Source organism: Chionomys nivalis, chromosome 2, assembly GCF_950005125.1.
Source record: "Chionomys nivalis chromosome 2, mChiNiv1.1, whole genome shotgun sequence".
Lineage (NCBI taxonomy): Eukaryota > Metazoa > Chordata > Mammalia > Rodentia > Cricetidae > Chionomys > Chionomys nivalis.
Window position 1 is genome coordinate 32,456,060 of NC_080087.1, and position 18,900 is coordinate 32,474,959.

At 42.9% G+C, this 18,900-nt stretch overlaps 1 protein-coding gene across 5 annotated transcripts in view; it reads left to right on the forward strand.

Moving 5' to 3' along the window:
• Ahi1 (Abelson helper integration site 1) overlaps positions 1 to 18,584 on the forward strand; it is a 142,765-nt gene extending 124,181 nt beyond the window's left edge. For 3 of the 5 annotated variants that reach the window (XM_057751715.1, XM_057751706.1, XM_057751688.1), the window contains 3 exons: positions 7,035 to 7,093; positions 12,631 to 12,733; positions 17,177 to 18,584. In XM_057751715.1, coding sequence (XP_057607698.1) covers positions 7,035 to 7,093; positions 12,631 to 12,733; positions 17,177 to 17,179 — 165 coding nt within the window. In that variant the 3' untranslated portion in view covers positions 17,180 to 18,584. Of the gene's footprint in view, positions 1 to 4,798; positions 4,839 to 7,034; positions 7,094 to 12,630; positions 12,734 to 17,176 lie in introns of those variants that run through there. The other 2 variants (XR_009055621.1, XM_057751696.1) reach the window with 2 other exon arrangements.
• The last annotated feature ends 316 nt before the right edge of the window (positions 18,585 to 18,900 follow it).

Genomic DNA, 18,900 nt, shown 5'->3' on the forward strand with positions numbered 1-18,900 from the left:
CGTGATGGTGTCTTCAGGGTAATCTAGACATCAATAACATTTCTCTGAAAATCTGTTAGAGATCTGAAATGTGGAAGATGAACGCCCCACCAGTCATTCTGTCAGAAATGTCCTTTAGATAGTGGCAGGACTGATTATGATCAGCCACACTGCCTCTGCCTTGACAAGCAGCGTGACCTTTCCCGGGAGCTCTCTGACACCCTAGCTCTGCTCTGCTCACTTTGGCAGCCTTCCTACTTACCAGATGCTCACCCTGAGCATGACTGGCATTCCAGGATGGTAATGCATTGTTTAGAATGTGGTGTGCATTGTCAAGGGTTGAGAATTTGTGGTGCTGTTGAAATATTGTGGGGAGGAAAAGAGTTTTGCTCTCTGGCTTTGAACCAAGCAACCCTCCTATCTCATAAGCCACTAGACCTGGCTTTATAAAATGTCTCTTAATCAGATGTAGATACCTGTTGATACTGCTTGTTTCCTGTGTTTGAGGAATTGATGCTAGTCTTTGCAAAAACCATGGAAAATTAACTATATGCTGATGTTCTAGTTATTACTTAACAATCACAGTAATGTGATCAATAGTGGTACTAATTTTAAGGTTTCTTTTTAGGAACATAAAAGGAAATAGATCCTTTCTTATTCAAGGGTCCTTTTTTAATTCAAATGAACCATGAAATAAAACATCTTTCTCAACATATTGGAGCAAATTTGCTTTAAGCACTCTTTGACTTGAGCATTTCAGCACTGAGTGAGCCTTTTCTGTTTCACCCTTGTTGTTTCCCAATTACTGTGGGTGTGTCTCCGCAGCCACCACCTACAGGCTACTGTATCTTAATGCAGAGAATTTCCTTATAGTCCACATGACCTGATTTGGGAAGAATTACTCCCTCATGATGGGAGATTAGAAAATAATTCTTGCTCAAAAGAGGAAGTAGAGACCCAAATAGCTCTTTTGTTTGCAGGAGTTGTAAAAAGGGGGAGTAGGTGTCAGCTGGGCAAGATGGCTCAGCTGGTAAAGGTAATTTCTCTCAAGCCTGACTACCTGAGCTCAATCTCTGCTATCCACATAGTCCAAGGAAGGACCTGACTGCTGCCACTTGTCATGTGACCTCCACACTCTGTGACACACACACATTCTCACAAGTGCATACATACTTGCACATACTATTCTTTAGTTGGCACACTTTTTTTAAATAGAGGTCTTCTCTGATGTTTTCTAACTTCTTGCTTACCCACAGTCCATTTCTGTTCTTCGCAGTCCAGACCACTTGGGCCACAGGAAGTCAATTCATAGAAGCCCGTTATTTAGCAGCTTGATGCCCGATGCATGAGCAGCACTTAGGACCTGTAATTTTTCTCATTGGTCTCCAAGCCTAGAGTAAACCCCTTGTCCATTTATGTCATGTGTGTTCTATGTTTATTTGTCGCTTTTTTCAAAAAAAATCACCACCTTGTTAACCGTGACTACCTGCCTCTGTGGGGCACACTGTCTTGTCATCTTTCTACTTGTTCACCTTGACACACTGCCACACTCCCCACACATTGTCAAAGAAAATAGTACCCACGCCCCTCAAGCTGCGACTCCCCTCAAGCTGTGATGCCCGTGCTCCCAGTCAGCACTGGCTCTTGCCTTTCACAGGAGTTCCCATCAAACATGAATCCCTCATGTTTCCATCCTGATTTTCTCTATATTTCTATAATTTCACCCTGTTTCTGCATCTGTTTTGAGAGATCTGCACTTCCTTGTATGGAAAACCCCTCCTCAAGCTGGGTTCATTTTCTGCTTTCTTTTTTGGTGCTCACCCTCACCTGGGGATCCTATGCTCACTGCTTCACCTGCTTCGGCATCTTCCTTGTTTGTTGAACACTTGAAGAAAGCTTGGTAAAATGGAGTATGGATAGTGATGGCCAATGAATCAGAACTAGTTCCTGCATTGCAGCCTAAAGAATGAAAGTGGCATTAGTCAGAGAGTCACAAAATTAGACATAAGCAGTGAGGGCAGTGAGGGAAATTGTGGGGTCATTTGTGGAAACTGGAAGTTACCATGGGGGGAATACCTTTGGGACATTAGCAACAGCCTGTGAAGAACCTAAGGTGACCTAAGGCAGCATCATGGTAAGAGCTTGAAATAAGAGATAAGACTGACCCCAAGTAAATAGAAGAATCTTGGGAGCTTTCATGTGCCACATTAGGGAGCTGGAGTTTATTCAAGTGTGGTCGGGAGCCATCAAAGTGTGGAAAGCAGAGCGGTGATGTGATCAAATATCTATTTCAAAAGCGCGTTCTTTGTCTAGGGATGTAGCTCAGGAGGAAAGTATTTGCTTAGGTTGAGGCTCTGGGTTTGCTCCCCAACACTACCACCAGAAGAAAAGAAACATAAAGATGAGAGGTGCTTGAACATGCCTGTGGGTTCATCCCCCTGGACTCACAGTGGGTTCGGCTCTGTTGCTGTGTCAGCATGCCTCCAAGAAACTGTTTAAAAGCATGAACATTTATTCTGGCTCACAGTTTCAGAGGGTTCGCCAGCAGTCTGCTGGGTTCATGGTTTTCAGGCCATTGCAGAGAAGCCATGAGGGATTAGAGCCACTTGGTTCTTGGCAGCCATGGAAGCAAAGAGGGAATGAGAAAAGAGCTAGAAGCAGGACAGCCCTTCCAGGGAGTGTCCCCAGTGACCTACTTCCTCCACCAAGGCCCTACCATACATCCCAGTGATGCTATTAAATTTTGCATTGATCATCATATTAAACCACTGATAGGACGCATTTTATACCCTACCTTGTAACATGTTACCAACAACTCTTCACTCTAGAATCTGTGATAAGAGTGGAAAGGGTTGTCTGTGTTTAGGGTTCAGAGTACTTAGGCCCATAAATTCACTGCCTCGGTTTCCCTGTATTCCAAAGAAATCAGCAAACAGAAATTGGAAAGGGAAAATTAATTTATTTAATTCTGGCCAAAGCAGAAAGGAGAAAGACATCTAAATTCCTCTCTGCAGTGCCTGTGGCCATGTTACAGTGTTAGAAAGCCAAGAGACAAAGACCAGAGTGTGTGTAAGTGCATTGTGAGACAAGTTAGCCCAGGTCACCTCCATTGTCTCTGTTGTGGTTTACAAGCTTTGATTCAAGTCCACAGACAGAAGAAGTATTTTAAAGATCCCCTGGCTTTTGTTTTTTGTTTTTGTTCATTTTGTTTTGATTTGTTTTAGAGAAAAGAATAGAGAAGAGGGGATTAGAGCCCTTCGCATTCCTGGCCTGGTAGAGTTCCTTGTCCTTGGGTCTATTTGATGGATGCAGAGTGATAGCTCATGTTGGCTTCAAACTTGACCCCTGCATACCTGTTAGACATTCTGATTTTGCTAGTGAAAAAGTGTGGAGGTTGATAGCTAAAGGAGAGGTGAACAAGTACCTCTCTTTCAGGATATATCCTCTCGCATTAGAGCATTGCATACATACTTCATATAATATGTCAGAAGAACCATTAAAGCCATTTCAGACATAGTTAGAAAGTCTGTCCTAATCCCAAACAATCTTCATTTAATAAAAATTTTTATGGAACTCAAGCAGCAACTTTTAAAATCCAACATTTTAACTCAACAATCCAGAGATATATTAATTTGTCACATGCTAAAGAATGACACCAAGACAAGGCTGTGTTTGTTTCTTTTCATTCCATAATGCAGTTGTTTTGGTTCTATAAGTGCAGAAAACTGTGTGTATAATAAAAACACTGACATCCAAAACACAGTCATTTCAGATCCTAGTTGTGTTCAGGCAGCCTTTGCTGGCACTATGTGGCATAATGGCAACCACAGCACAAAGTGTCCAAGCTGTGGGTTTAGTACCAAGGCTGCTTGGTGGAGGTGCATGACAGAGCCCTACATTTAGTTACAGGCTGTGACCTATGCGTTAAAGCACTGGGATCTATGCCAGTGGCAGAGTGTGCCAGGCTGTACAAACCTAGTTGTTAACCCAGAGAAGTATACTACTACCTGTTTGCACTTGAGACTTCGAACAAAGTTGTACGGAAAATTAGTTTTCCTGTTAACTCAACTTTAGAAAGCTTGGTGTAAGCCTTCAGCTGCTTCTGTAGCCTGGGTAACTCTGGGCCTCCATTTCCTCATCTGTAGAAATAAGAGTGTGGTACTGTGAGAGCTTGTGTTTGGTTCTGAGCCCCTCTCCCTTTTCTAGTTAACAGAAATCCCAATAGAGGTTAAGTGGCTTACTAGGGCCACACAAAGTTAACCATAAACAGAACCAAGACTAGAATTTAACCACCAAACCCTCATTGGCAACTTTCTTCTCTTGTATCTATGTTCTAAAAGGAAAAAAAAAAAAAAGAATCAACCCCACTAAATAGAGGTGAAACATTTGGAGAGGTAAATGTATCAGTGGGTGCATAACAGCATGTAAAATAAAGCTATACTGTATCATAACCCTGCCTTATCTGCTGCTGCTGTGCCAGCTACAACATACATTGATTGAACATTCATATGATTTTCTGCCCATCCTTCACGTTTTTAGACCTATCCATTCTGATGAATTGTTTGCATGGCCTTTTTCTCTTTCCTCAAGCTGTTTGTATGTTGTTTACTTCTTGGTAAACCTCCACATAACCAGTGGTATCATTTTAAGTCGCTCCATTTATCATTCCCTTCATATTTAAGCCTCATTGCATTCTAAATTGAAAATCATCCTCAAGAAGCTGAGGGCTTGGGAAGCAGGAGTCTCTAGATTCTGGTCCTCCCATTCCTCATCCTCGCTTTGCTCATCTTCCTCTCTTCATCCTCCTCTCCAAATCAAGGGTGCCCATGAAGAGGAAACGGAGTCACAAAACAACTGAGGTGTGTGTGGACAGGAGGGAAGGAAGGGCAGCCATGCTCCTTGGCCTTGTTGATGGTGGGAGGCATCTATGGGCTGATTGCATTCCAGCCTTGGGGGCTTCCTGTTTAAAGACAAACAACAGCTCACAGAAACTCCTTCCCCCCGCCCCCACTGCCTCCACGAGTCACTACCCCTGTGGCGTGCTGCTGCCGAGACCAAGGAATGAGTGAGTAAAGGGGTCTAAAGTATTCGTCCTCATTAAGTAAGTGTCCTTTAAATTAAGTGTCAGAACATTGCAGTATGGGCTCCCTGCTAACTTAAGATTTATGAGATAGAAAGAGAATCAGGTATACCAGTGGTAAGACCACAAGGGGAAACATAGCATGGACAGTATTGACTCTCTAATTTAACTTATATTGTTTGTTTGTTTTATTCTCTCTCTCTCTCTCTCTCTCTCTCTCTCTCTCTCTCTCTCTCTCTCTCTCTCTCTCTCTCTCTGACACACACACAGCCATTCTGACTGCTTTCTTTCACACTCTTTACAGTGTACTTCAGACAACATTTCTGAGGGTATCCCAGCATTCCGTTCACATGAGCAGACTCTGTGATAAACAACACTAAGACCCACACAGGGCAGCACTAGCTTAAGAGGGAGATTTGGCTTGATTTCTCAGTGGCTCCAGAGTGGGTACAGATTGGTGGGAATTCGTGATGAGAGCTCTGTGTTTGGTTCTCTCATTAAGTCCAGTCATTTGACCATGGTTTAGAAACATACAAAAAATTTTTGGTAAGATGCTGGCTTCCGTTGGGCTATGAAGTTGAAATAATACTTAGACCTTGTAGGAAATTTTTTAAATTTAAAACTTCCATTTAATTTAATTAATATGTTTGGAACTTACATGCTCATAAAGAGGTGGAGAAAGTTCTGTGAGAGTTAATGTTCCCTGAGTTTGGCTTTGTTGCTTTTTGTTGCTTGTTGTGTGTGCTATTGGATGAGGGCAGGTAGGATTTTCAGCAATCTGGACTAGACTTTGAATTTGAAATTGGCTGTGGATATATATTTTTTTCTCAGTATATTTTCTCAGTCTCATCAATTTTAGCAGTGAAGAAAAATCAAGATATACTATTGGTTCTTGTATTGTTGCGGTTACTTCTCCTGCACTCACCTTTCACTCCCTCTCGTCACTCTTTAATTCTTGTCCTAAATGTTTGATTTAAAGCTGACTGATAGTAAACACATAACCATAGTCAGGAAAAGCAGTTGTCTTAAATTCTTTATAATATTCTAATATGCACGTAATGCTCGTTGAAAGATACTTGGTGCCAAAGCTCGCCAAGGCACCATCCTGCAGAACTCTGGTTATGAAGGAGGAAACGTGGAGAGGCAGAGTGAGCTGCAGCGGAGGGGAGGCTGGAAAAGCAGGAGTTCTCCAGCAGGGTTTAGCAGAGCTCTGTCCATTCCTGCTCTTTGTCATTTTCTGAATGATGGTGTAGGTATCCTCCATCTGTATACGGTCCAGCAAGTTATTGTCTTATTTCGAATATCAGGTGGATCTTCTTTGTAACATCTAATTATCTCAGTCTGTGTTAGGGCAGCACTGGGTTGATTTATAAAGCACTGTGTTACATTAAACACCGTTCCCTCCGTAGAGGAAGTGTAAGCACTCGGCGTTAAGCTGGAGCCTCTGAAAGTGTGTACTCAGCCTTTTTCTCGGGGACGCCATTAATGAAGTAAGATTTACTGAAAAAAATTGTAAAAGATTTAGAGTGTTCAAATTCAGTTCAATTGAGCCTCAATATAAAAAATATGGAGATGGTGAGAAGACTAGAAAGAAAAGATGCAGCGGTGAAAGAGATGTGTGGAGCTTAAGCAGCAGCCACGGTTAAGTTACCTGAGGCTAATAACCAGCCTCTCCTTTCTGTTTCTCCTTGTGGGTGTTGTTGATGATGATGATAATAATTTTGTTTTGGTGTTTTTTCCCCAGTACTAGCATCTGAAAACTAATGTTATTTATAAAGATTTAAACTGTGGTAGATTAGCTCATGATTTTCCGTAGGAGTGAGTAAGTTACTGGGCTAGACATTCATGTTCAATAGGACGTAGACATTCATGTTCTGTCTTCATGGAGAAAGCTGACGGGTTCTCAGTGTGTGGACGCTGACCGCGCTCTTCTCTTTCTGTTGACTTACTATTTGTTTTCTCTCCCTCTTCACAGCAGTTCCTGAATAAGGACAGGTCCCCGGATTCCAGACTAGGCTTCCAGTCCATGGCCCAGTAAGTGCCTCTGTCCAGTGAGAGACAGATGGGCTTTGCTGCTGCTGTTACTGTCGTCGTCGTCATGAGAATCATCTGTCCCTGTCCCCTTTCCATGGCACAGTGATCACACTACACGTTAAATTTCAAATAGCAGACTCTTAAAAGACTTTAAGAGTGGCCGGGCGGTGGTAGTGCACACCTTTAATTCCAGCACTCGGGAGGCAGAGGCAGGCTCTGTGAGTTTGAGACCAGCCTGATCTACAAGAGCTAGCTCCAGGACAGCTACAAAGCTATAGAAAAAAACATGTCTCAAAAAAAAAAGAATTTAAGAATGTGTTTGAAGCCAGAGAAATAATGTTATATAAAATGGCGACACACTAAACAGCAGAAGACTCATTTTAATTTTCATTTACTTTGTTTGAGTGATGTTTTGAAATAATATTAACTGAATACAAGTGAATGGTTAGGTAAAACTAAATTATGAAGTATCTCCTCTGAAGCTTTAAAGGGAAAACGTCCAGATCCCAGGATGTCGTCAGGGTGAATGTGCTCTATGTCACAGCAAAGCCTGGGTACAGCGTCTGCTGGCACCTCCCGTATTTTAAACACATGTGCACACAGACCATCCCTGCTGGGCTTCCTTCAGACACATATTATTTTAAGTTAAAGATGTCCCACATACTTTCAAAATTTGAAGAATAATGTATGTCCTGATTGAAATGACAGGAATTGCCAAATAAAACCATGCTGTATGCTATAAGACATTATTCTGCTCCGCAGATGAGAGATGTGGCATTTTTAAGTAGACTTTAAAAGAGCCATGGAGTTATAATCTAGAAGATACCTTACAATTCTTTCCACATCCCCTCTGTTTTAATAGCTGACAAATTCAAGAGGGAGCGCCAGGTGCTAATGTCATAGGGCATGGCCGTCACTACTAAACTAAGACTTCAGTCTCCAGCCCTTATTGCCGGGCTTGTCTCTTTCTCAGCTAGATTCTCTGCCACAGGTTCCATGGGAAGATACTGTTTCTGGCAATCACTGGGGTCTCTTAATGATTGCCAAGTGATACAGGAGATTGAGGGTCTCTTCTTGGGGTCCTCAGTCTCATTAATAAAAGAATTTAAGAATGGATTCGATCCAAAGTCAAGGACAAGTGTTATAGTTTGAAAGAAAGCCCCAGGGCAGCCCACTGTAGATCTCAGCAGTGATGAGGAGGGGTACAGGGAAGGGAGGGAGGGAGGGAGGGAGGGAGGGAGGGAGGGAGGGAGGGAGGGAGGGAGGGAGGGAGGGAGGGAGGGAGGGAGGGCGGGCAAGCCATCATTTAAGCTGGCATGGGGTTTAGCAAACACCATCCATGGTAGAAAGAAAGACTTTAGAGAAAAAACAAGGAAGCCTGGTGTGTTAGGGAAAGTGCTCTTCAAAAATAGATAAAGACAAAAGGACCCTATTGTCATCAGAAGTAGTTTTTCTCAGCAGTTATTTATCGCTGCCCAAATGTGTCAGTTTGCTGTTTATTTTTAAGAAATGAGTGCTAATGATATGTGTGTGCGTGCGTGCGTGTGTGTGCGTGCGTGTGCGTGCGTGTGACGTCAGCACAATTGCCCACATCATCACATTTGATCCTCACAGTGTCCCCAAGGAAAAGTATCCCGTTCTTCCTGCCAGTGGAGGAAAGAAATCTAGAAGGCAGCAGTTTGGAGTTCCAGTTTACCCTTCTTCCCAGCCCCCCCAAAACTTGTTTTTGGTTTAGAAGACAAAAAATTATATAATTAGATACAGATGAGGTGGCACAAATGGTCACTGTGAGAGGGGAGGAGTGAAGAGAGCCAGAAGACCTCCAGGAGGAGGCAGGCTTTGGCTGGACTTCCAGAAAAGCCTCCAGAGCCGTCACACTGACACAGGAATGAGGCAGGTGCTTCACCACACGGAGGTGACGCTATCAAGGGCAGATTGGGAGGGGACTAATCAGTGCTGGGATCGGAGACTTGTGATGGGAAAGGACTGGAGCTCTTATTCCTGCAGAGTGGGATTGGGGAGTTGGGAGCAGCAGAGGTTTGGAAGGTGGAATCGGGAGGCACAGCTCTCTGTTTGCCTGGTGTTTTACATGAGCCTGCATAAGCATTTGTCCGTATCAGGGCTTAGTCCTGTTCTGACCTCACTGAGAAGGCAGGCATTCCAGGTGAGAGTCGGCAGCCACTGTGAGCATCAGCCTGATGGAGAAAATGCTGATTGGGAGTTTTCTGCTGTAGCTGCTGAGCTAGACAATGGTGTGCACTAGTAACAATACATGATATGTGCCTATGAGTGTGCCAAGGAACACGGACGCTGTGCAGATCATTTTCTAAATGTAAGTTTGTCAGGCACTTAACATGCCATCAAAATGTTCTGGGTACTGAGGACACAAGTAAACCTATGAAAATCCTTGCCTTAAAGAGCTGGCATTTTACTTCCTAATGTGTAAACATTTGTGTTAGAATTGCTATACTGTGGAGAAAAATTAAGTACGGGGAGGAGATAGAAATGGGAGGTGTAATTGTTGCAGTTTTGAGTTTTGTTTGTTCTGTTAATATTTTTGTTTGCAAATCTTGTTCTGTATCCTAGGCTGGCCTTGAACTCATGGGTGATCCTTCCTGATCTTATCCACCCAAGAGCTAGAATTCTAGCCACTAGCCACTACAGTGAGTCTGTTTTAAGTTGAATTGTGAGAAAAGATCTTAGAAGAGTGAAGGAGAAAAGGAATTGAATAACGTGTACGTGGGTGACAGGTGTAGAAGGCCTTGAGGCAGGACTGTAGGCACGAGCATACTTGGTATCCTAAAGGAACAGTGAGGAAATTGCTAGCATTCTGGAATGGGAAAAGCAGTTGAGAGAACTCGAAAAGATGAGGGTAAGCAGTGATGAGACCGTGTAACGCATTATGTTTTATACTAAGTAACATGGGTACCATTAAATAGAGGGATCAGCAGATTTGAACAGCATCACTCTGACATGTGAGGTAAGTATGAATACACATTAATAGGTGAGGATGAAGGCAGCGAAACTAGTTAAGATCATATTAAACGTATCAGAAGAGATTCGGCCATACCTACAGGAAGTACGGTGGCAAGAGGGTTAGTGAAAGGGTCAGAACTGGGGCTGGGTCATCCCTCAGTCAGCTAAGTCCTTACCTCAAAAGCATGAATTTCATGCCCAGAACACATGTTAAAAAATGATAGACATGGGAACCCATGCCTGTAATCTCAATGCTGGTGAGGTGGAGAGAGAAAATTCTTGGGGCTTTCTGGCCAGCCAGTCCAGCCTGATTAGTGTGCACCAGGTCAATGGAAGAATGTCTCAAGGAAGACAGACAGTGTTCCTGAGGATGATACCTGCCCTAGTTAGGGTTACTAGTTGCTGTGATGAAACACCATGCCCAAAAACCTGATGCCCAAAAATGAAAGGGTATATATTTGGCTTACACTTCCACAGTGCTGTTCATCATCAAAGGAAGCCAGGATAGGAACCTGGTGGCTAGAGCTGATGCACAGGCCTCGGAGGGGTGCTGCTTACAGGGCTTGCTCCTCATGGCTTGTTCAACCTGCTTTCCTGTTGAAGCCAGGACCAGCAGCCCAGGGATGGCACCACACACAATGGGGTGGGTCCCCCATCAATTACTAATTAAGAAAATGCTCTACAGGCTTGTGTACAGCCCCATCTTATGGAGGCATTGTTTTAATTAAGGCTCCCTCCACCCAGATGATGTTAGCTTCTATCAATTGACATTAAACTATTTAGCACACCGCCAAGGTTGTCCTTGGCTTTCACATGCACCCACAAGTGCTTGCACACCAACATGCACATCAACACACACACCATACAAGTAAACGCCCACACATGTGCATGTATGTATTTTTATAGGTCTGGTTTTATATATACAGGTGTATTTGTGACACTTTTAGCGAAATATACTTGGTATATAATAAGTGACATACATTTCAGATTTTCAGAAAGAGACACTCATGAGCCATCACCACAAACAATTTCACATTCTTTCATTTCTTCCTTTCTGTAACTACCATCCCTTGAAAACCAGTGACTTCTCTCCCCTTCCAGAGTTTCAAGGACCACAATTTGTTTATTCATTATCTGTTTATATGTCTTTGAGTTGTCTCATTATCAGTATTTGTGTAAGTCATCAAATAGATATTTGCATCTATATTTATTGGGTAAATAACTAGATTTGGGTGACTAGAGTTGTTTTAATACGTTTTCTGTATCCTCTCATGTTTATAGGCTTACCTATATGCAAGAGAGTTGTGCTTCCTCCCCAGTACAAGATACAGTCAGGCTGTGATTCCAGCCCTTCCAATTCAAGAGGGACCTCATATGCTTTGACCTTGTATATCCTTATCCCTAATGGATTATGATGTCAAGCGTGTGTGTGTGTGTGTGTGTGTGTGTGTGTGTGTGCCCATATATATTTGTGATCTCTTTGGTGAAATGAGTATCTATTTAAATAATGTTTTACCTTTCTAATACTTGAAAGACTTCTGTTAATTTTTTTCTACATTTCTTTCTTTATTTTTGGAGGAGGGCCCTGCATACCATGGTGTGTGTGTGGCGTTCAGAGGATAACTTGAAGGAGTCAGCTCTTTCCTTCTTCATGTGGATTCTGGGAATCAAACTCAGGCTGTCAGGCTTGGTAGTACGTGCATTACCTGCTGAGCTAGCCCTCCACACCTAGTATTACTAAGCTTCAGGGGTACATCACATCTTCTAAATATGGCCTCTCTTCCTGACTTTAATGCGGCTACCTCTCACTATAACCTCACAAAGCCTCTGCCTGCACACATATGAAGAGAGTGTGTGCATGATCTCACAAGCAAGCATGTCCTTGTAAGACACTGCTATTGTCCTAACTGAATAAACCATATTGAGCTTATTCACCCTCCCTGTCTCCGGATACAGTTCACATTGAAAGCTAGACCTTGAACTTGAGTTATATATATACATGCAGTTTTGTGCACAAATACTTTGTCATTCCTGGTAATCTTTTGATTTTTAAATGTTTGTGTCTTTTTAAAGCTGTTTAGGATATTCCCACCTTTACTGTGCATACTTACTGTACGTACTAGTTTCTCAGTCTCTCTCTTTCCGTATTTGTATATTCTTTTTTTTTTTACACAGTTTGTACTGCGCAAACCATGGTGTATGTTTTGCTATTACCATTGAGTTTTTCACGGCCTTCTGTAGTTGGGTGTTTTAAACTCTCGTAGGAGCTTCTCCCACTCCCTCCTTTGTCTCTAAGAAATACCCTGTGAAAGTAGAGGGTTGTTTTTCCATCTACATTGATAACATTTTCTGGTTTTCCCTCGTCATCTAAACAGAATTTGTTCCATTCTTGTCCCTTTCATGTCTGAGATGGAGCACTGCCTCTCACCCCTTTGGAGAGTAGCGCTTGTAGTTTTCCTGGTGGTTTGCATCCCGCTGTCCCTTCCCTAGATCCAGGCCTTATCTAACCCACTCAGCAGCTGTCCTGCTGGCTCCTCATTTCTAATCTTCCCTTCCTGTAGGATGGAGAAGGGCAGAGAGCAAAACTGGGAGGACCGTGGACACAGAGCAGATATGCAGGCGAAGAGAAGTGAGCCGCCAGCCCGGAAAGTCACGCTGATAGAGGTAAGAGAGGATCGACAGTCAGGGTTGAGAGAAGATCCGGAGGAAGCCATTTCATTACCAGGGAAAGATCAGGCGTCCTGGTGACAGTGGCAAATGCAGAGAGCACCGCTGCCGCTGTGAGCACTGACGGGCGCTGGCATTGCGGCCGAGAGGCTGTTAGAGGCCTTGGAGGAATGGTTGATGACGTCCTAGAAGCATAGCTTAGGCTGTCTGCACTCTGCGAGGCAAAGACCACCACAGTAGTCTTTCTTTATTTCCAAAGTTCTGCGCTGGAAATTTAGACTGTAGAGGTCTTTATACAGGGGGATGACAAGAATCTCTGCAGAGAGGTGGGAGCTACATGGAAGCCCTTCCACGTATGAGGAGGCCTGAGGAAACGCCCGGTTTGTGTTTTACACTGCCAGATGGAGCACGTTTACCTCTGAGACAGGCCCTTGGGAAATGGTGGCGGTAGGGCGAGCACAAGCAATGGCAGGAAGCCTCTCAGGAGACCTTGTTTTCTCTGCAGGCACAAGTAGTTTGTCTGTTGAAATAAAGTTTATTTAGCTACAGCTCTAACTACACCTACAAGCATACATTTGTTACTTTGTAGAATTAGATTCAGAGTTCCGTAACTTTTTAATTGGAAAGAAATGAGTAAATCTACTTGTACAGAAAGCCTAGATGAATAGTTAATCCTGGGAGTGGCGTTTTACATAAGCATGATGTTGGGATTAGAAAACGCCTTTGGTTTTGCTCTGGGTTTTGATTGGTTGTATTGTGATGTGGTGGTTTTGTTTTTTGTTTTGTTTTGTGTTGTTACTGTTTATTTTAAGGGGAAAGAGTTCTGTTTCCTAGACTGGACTCGGACTCTTGGACTCAAGCAGTTCTTCTGCCTTAGCTTCTAAGAACCTGAGCATATAGCCACCTACCCTGTATCCTGCCAGGAATCATTTTGCAGTGGATATTTGAGTTTATGTAATGGAAACTTTAAGATCATGCATGTCAGAAGTAAAAAAAGTGGTGCCCACTTGCTCTTTTTGCACAGGATCCAGGTCCGGGTCCCAGCACTCATACAACAGTTGACAACTGTCTGCAACTCCAGTTCCATGTTATCCTATGCCTTGTTCATGTCCTCCTTGAGTACTACATGGTGTATATACATACATACATGCACACATACTACATACATACATACATACAGGCAAAACACTCATACCCATAAAATAAAAATAAATCTTTTTTGGAAAGCAAAAATATGGTCCCATAAAGCTTTTCAATAATAGCTGGGCTGGAAAAAAACTTTACCTAAAGGATTGCACCTGCAACATATAGAAAGCTCCAAGAAATCATCAAAAGGAGAAATGTATCACTAAGGAAACTAGTGGAGAATGTATAGGGAATGTTACTAAAAGAATAAATATATTTGGCAACAAAAAGTGTTTACTTTAGCAGTAATCATTTCATGAAATGAAAAGTGTAACAACAAAAGTAATATTTTTCATCACAAAATGACACCAAGTTTCAAAATTTAGGAACTAAATACAATACAATACAAGGAAGTAGGTTATCCTCTTAAATGTATGCCCCTATGTGCAATCCATTTGTTCTTCCTGGATGAGAGTTTGGTGGTAAGCTTTTTAATTTCCATAAAAGGGGGCATGTGAGGCTGTCTTGTCCGCAGAATTCTTAACCAGAGGTGACGGAGTGTCTGTCGTCCTAGTGACTCGAGTTCTAAGGTGGAAGACTCACTTGAGCCCAAGAGTTCAAAACCATTCTGGGCCAATTAGTCAAACCACATCTCAAAATACAAACGTCCTTTGACTCGACAGTAGGAAAGCTTTTGAACACAATGGAGAGATTCAATTAAAAGACTATGCTTTCAAGTAGATGTTTAAGAAAGAAAAGTCAGTCTTTATGGCAAAGCATGGATTGAGATATCTCTGACTCAGTTTGCTGGTACAGTTGATTTGACTGTCACTGAGGAGGCTGTTGATCTGAGCCCACTGGGGACAAAGACAATGGGAAGTCTTCGTAAAGACTGTAAAGTTGTTCCAGTGGATTCTGCTCTTCGAAAGGGAATTTATTAAATTGTGAAATGCTTATATAATAGATTGTCAGGTCCTCATTCATATGACAAAATTGTGAATAGAAAGAAATGATTGATAAATTTAGAAAGCAGTGTTATCAACAAATTTTATCTCAGTGTTGAAGTTGGAGTGATTTTCATTTTTATCCATGTATTTTCTAATTTTTTTCTACTCAACATTTTTATACTACTTTTAAGATTCCTTTCAAAATGAACAGAATTTCTAGTATGATCTAACCTTTCTACACAAGAACTCAAGGCCCAAGGTCTCATAGAGTACCTTAAGTAAGGTGTGTTTTTCTGCCTGAGGTTGAGAGCTGTCTGCAGTACAGGTTCTCTGCCTACATGTATGGCATTTTTGCCCCCCAGCACTCAGCCTGGGTCTCAGCACAGAAGCAAACCTGGGGAATGTGTATGGGCCAGGTTCAGTTTCTTATGGCGTTAGCTCACTGGTACACAAACGTTAGCCCGGTTTCATAGTCGTTTTCATAATCTCGCTGTACAGATTCTCCTTTCTCCTTTTGTCTGAAGTGGCTTTTTGAAGCCTTCAGTTTGCCTCTCTTTTCCTGTGTTCACTGTGGGCATGCTCTGTATAAAGATGCCTCAGACCGGGCTCAGACTTAGGTTTGTGATCATGAATTAGATGGGACCTCTTCCCTGCTTCAGCAAAGTGGGACTGTGTCTCCTCTTTGAAGTCCCTGTCCTGTCTGCCAGCAGCCAGGTGCCCCCCCGCCCCCGTCTTCTGAGCAGCCTGTGGTGCACTGTCCCTTCTGTCCTTTCATCCTGACGCTGCCTCGGGCTCCTGGGCAGTCTGCGGATCTTTGCTTCCCCTTGGTACTCTGAGCCATTTCCCTTCAGATGTTCTCCACTGCTGCTGCTTCAGCTTTTTCTAAACTTCGCTCAGGTTTCCTCTCTGGGGTTTCTCCTGTTTACTTCTCACAGTGCAGGCCCCCCCCCCCCCCCCCCCCGCCCTTCAACTTGCCCTACATCTCCTGCACCTGCAGAAGAAGCCGTCCCACTGATTTCCAGCTGTGTCCCCCTTTGTCACCCTTCCCTTTCTGTCCTGTTTGTCCTGCCATCACCATGAGCCCCTCCTCTTTTGTCTGTTGTGTTGTCTTATTCCCCTAAGACCTTTTTCCTCCGCTGTGTACTTTGCAGGTTTAGGGTCTCTGTGTGACTTGTACCCTACATTTATTTGAACCTCTGCTTTACTCTTTTTCATTTTTATCAGTCTCTAATTGGAGAAAGTTTTGCATTCTCTTTGTATTACATGTGGTAAGAGAAATGACTGTTCTGACTCTTGCTGTTACTTTTATATCCTAGCATGTTGTAGCGGCTTTCACGGGCTTCACTTGACTCTGTTGCTGAGCTTCTCTGTGTAATTAATTACATTACCAAAGTTAAAGTCAGGAAGCTTGAACCCATAACAATTTTTCCAAACCTTGTATGTAAATTTTTCTTATATGGAGAAAAATAATATTACCACGCACTTAAGATAAAGCCTGTTTTGAAAAACCCAAGTGTTTGCCTTCCACCTGGACTCCCAGGAGAGCCAGTGGGGAAGCGCCAGCTCTGCCCGTGCCTGCCTTAGCGTGTCAGCCGTCGCTTTCTCAGAGGTGCTCTGCAGAGCTGACCTAACCTATTGCCATCGTTCCAAGACTGACAGTCCAGTGTGACAGCCTCTCTGGTTAGCAGGAAGGCAGACGTGCTTGAGTCCAGACAGTTCAGAGTGCCATGGGTGGTGACACAGCAGTCGTGTCGAACCCCAGTGCTCACCACTAGCTGGCAGGCCACTGTGGTCTCTAAGAAGGAAACATCTGTATCTCAGCTCTTGGTGATTAGTAATGATTTCATTTGTTTTATTCACAAATTGTATCTAGATCCATGGTTAGCAATCACTATCATGGTCAATCAAAAATGAAGTACACATTTTCACATTTGGTTCATATAGTCTGGAAAATATAATAATGTGCCCAGTTATAAAAGTGGAGTAAATAGAAGAATCCTGATGAAAATTGACTGTCTCTTTCTATTTGTGAAATTGAAGTGTCCTCCACAAGAATCTTTGCCTATGAAAGGGAGAACTTCACCGGCTCAGAGTGCTCCTAGCATCCCGAGAGCTCACTTCATCCCGCCTCGTCTTCTCTGGAGACACTTGTCTTTTTGCTCATGGTGGCTGTCAGTGCAGGGGCAGTCAGTCCAGGTGCTAATGATCACAGAAATGTGAGCAGTACAGCTGAGGGGCGAACTGTTACAGCTAGATTAACCTAATGCTTCTGTTTAGTGTGTGGGCTGGGGTGGGCCTCTTATGTGCATTGTTACAAAGGTTATACCGAAAGACTTTGCTTATTATCTTTGTATACTTTCCTCCCTAGTAAAAAGTTGGAAAAGAATGAAGAAACAACCAGATGAATTGAAGTGAAATGAAAAGCTAAGCCAGATGGGTTTCTCTTTAGATTTTGGAAGAAAAGAAGTATCTACTGTTTATTGACCTTGTGAAAAATCTAAAGTGAAGTTTGGCTATTTAAAAAAAAAAAAAGTTGATGTGGCCTCTGGGCTTAATTGTTATAAACCATTGTGAGTGTTATTGGTCAAAGTATTGTATCTGTGCTGTTAGTGGCTGCATCAAAATTATATTGCTGCTGTTGGAAAAACCAATAAAGAAACCCCAGAACTGCCACTCAGCAAACGTGAATAAAAGTGTGCGCACTGTTAACGCATCCCCTATGTCGCCATCCAGTGTTGCTGTGTGTGACGTGGCTGTTGGTGTAACGCTCTGCGCAGAATGCAGAGCATCTGCTGTTGAAGCTCACTGTGTAAAAAGACAAGCAGCCTCTGAATACCGTGGATTCAGACTGCCTCAGTAACAGGCATCAAGAGAAACAAGTTACTTCTAAAAGCTAAATGTTTACGTTGTTTTTGAGGGAGTTATATGTATAACTCATTATGCCTAAAACCAAGAGTGATTTTGGATGGACTAGCAATAGTCTACCAAATTTATTTCCACTTTTAAAGGCAATTCATATTTAAACATACAAGTAATTTATAGATATATATTGTTTAATATTTATTTTAGCCTGAGTATTTGTTTTTAAATTATTTCACAACATTATTTCTGTCTTTATTTCCAGAATAACAATGCCGTTACCATACAGCCATATGTTTTGAAGTTGAGTATAACAGGAAAATTCATACTTTGGGGGTTTTCCTTAACTCTTTCCTGTCTTCAACTCCATGATAAGTCTGTCAATAAAACAGTTTAACCCCAGCAAGGTCGAAGCCTGTGGTAAAGTTAGAAAAACTTATTTACCAAAGTAGACAATTGCTTCCATTGAAATAAGAAGTGAGAAAGACTGGGTTGAGCACTGAGGTGTAAACTTGTCCAGATGTGAAACAGCTTCTAGTACAAATAGATTTGGCTCTGATCCCTGCACATGCTGTAGAAGCTTAAAAGTGGTAAACACGAGCCTGCTGTGGAACCCTTTATAGTATCGTCATTGTTAGAGGAGTTTCCGAACCCATAGAGTGGCACTGAAAACTGCCGCAGCCCACAGCCAGCACCGGAGTCTCTTCTGCCAGCGCCAGGTCGGCATTGCTCTGGTTGTGTGTCTGTGCTCCCGGTGCATCTGTTGGGCCAGGCAGCCGAGCCTCTCTATACATTGCTCTGGTTGTGTGTCTGTGCTCCCGGTGCATCTGGTGGGCCGGGCAGCCAAGCCACTCTGTACGTGCTTGTTGTCCATCTTGTGAGTGTGCTGCTTCAAACAGTAAAAATAAAGACATGTGTCCCTACTATTTGGGCTCGAGTGTTTTCTTTTCATCATTTATGAGTGTGTGCACGTGTTCTTGTGGGGGTGCATGTGTGTGGGTGTGCAGGTGCGCATTTGTGTGTGTGGAGGCCCTGGATTGATGTCAGGAATCTTCCTTAAACTTTCTTCCACTTCCTTCTTCCACTTTCTTCATTCCTCAAGGCAGGGTCTCTCAGGAAATGCAGTAAGGATCCCGCATGTCTGCCCCTGAGACAGTAATTACAGATAACCCCCTTTGGTTGCCCAGCGTTCAGATGGGCCAGCTCATGATTTTCAGCTGAATGTCAGTTCTC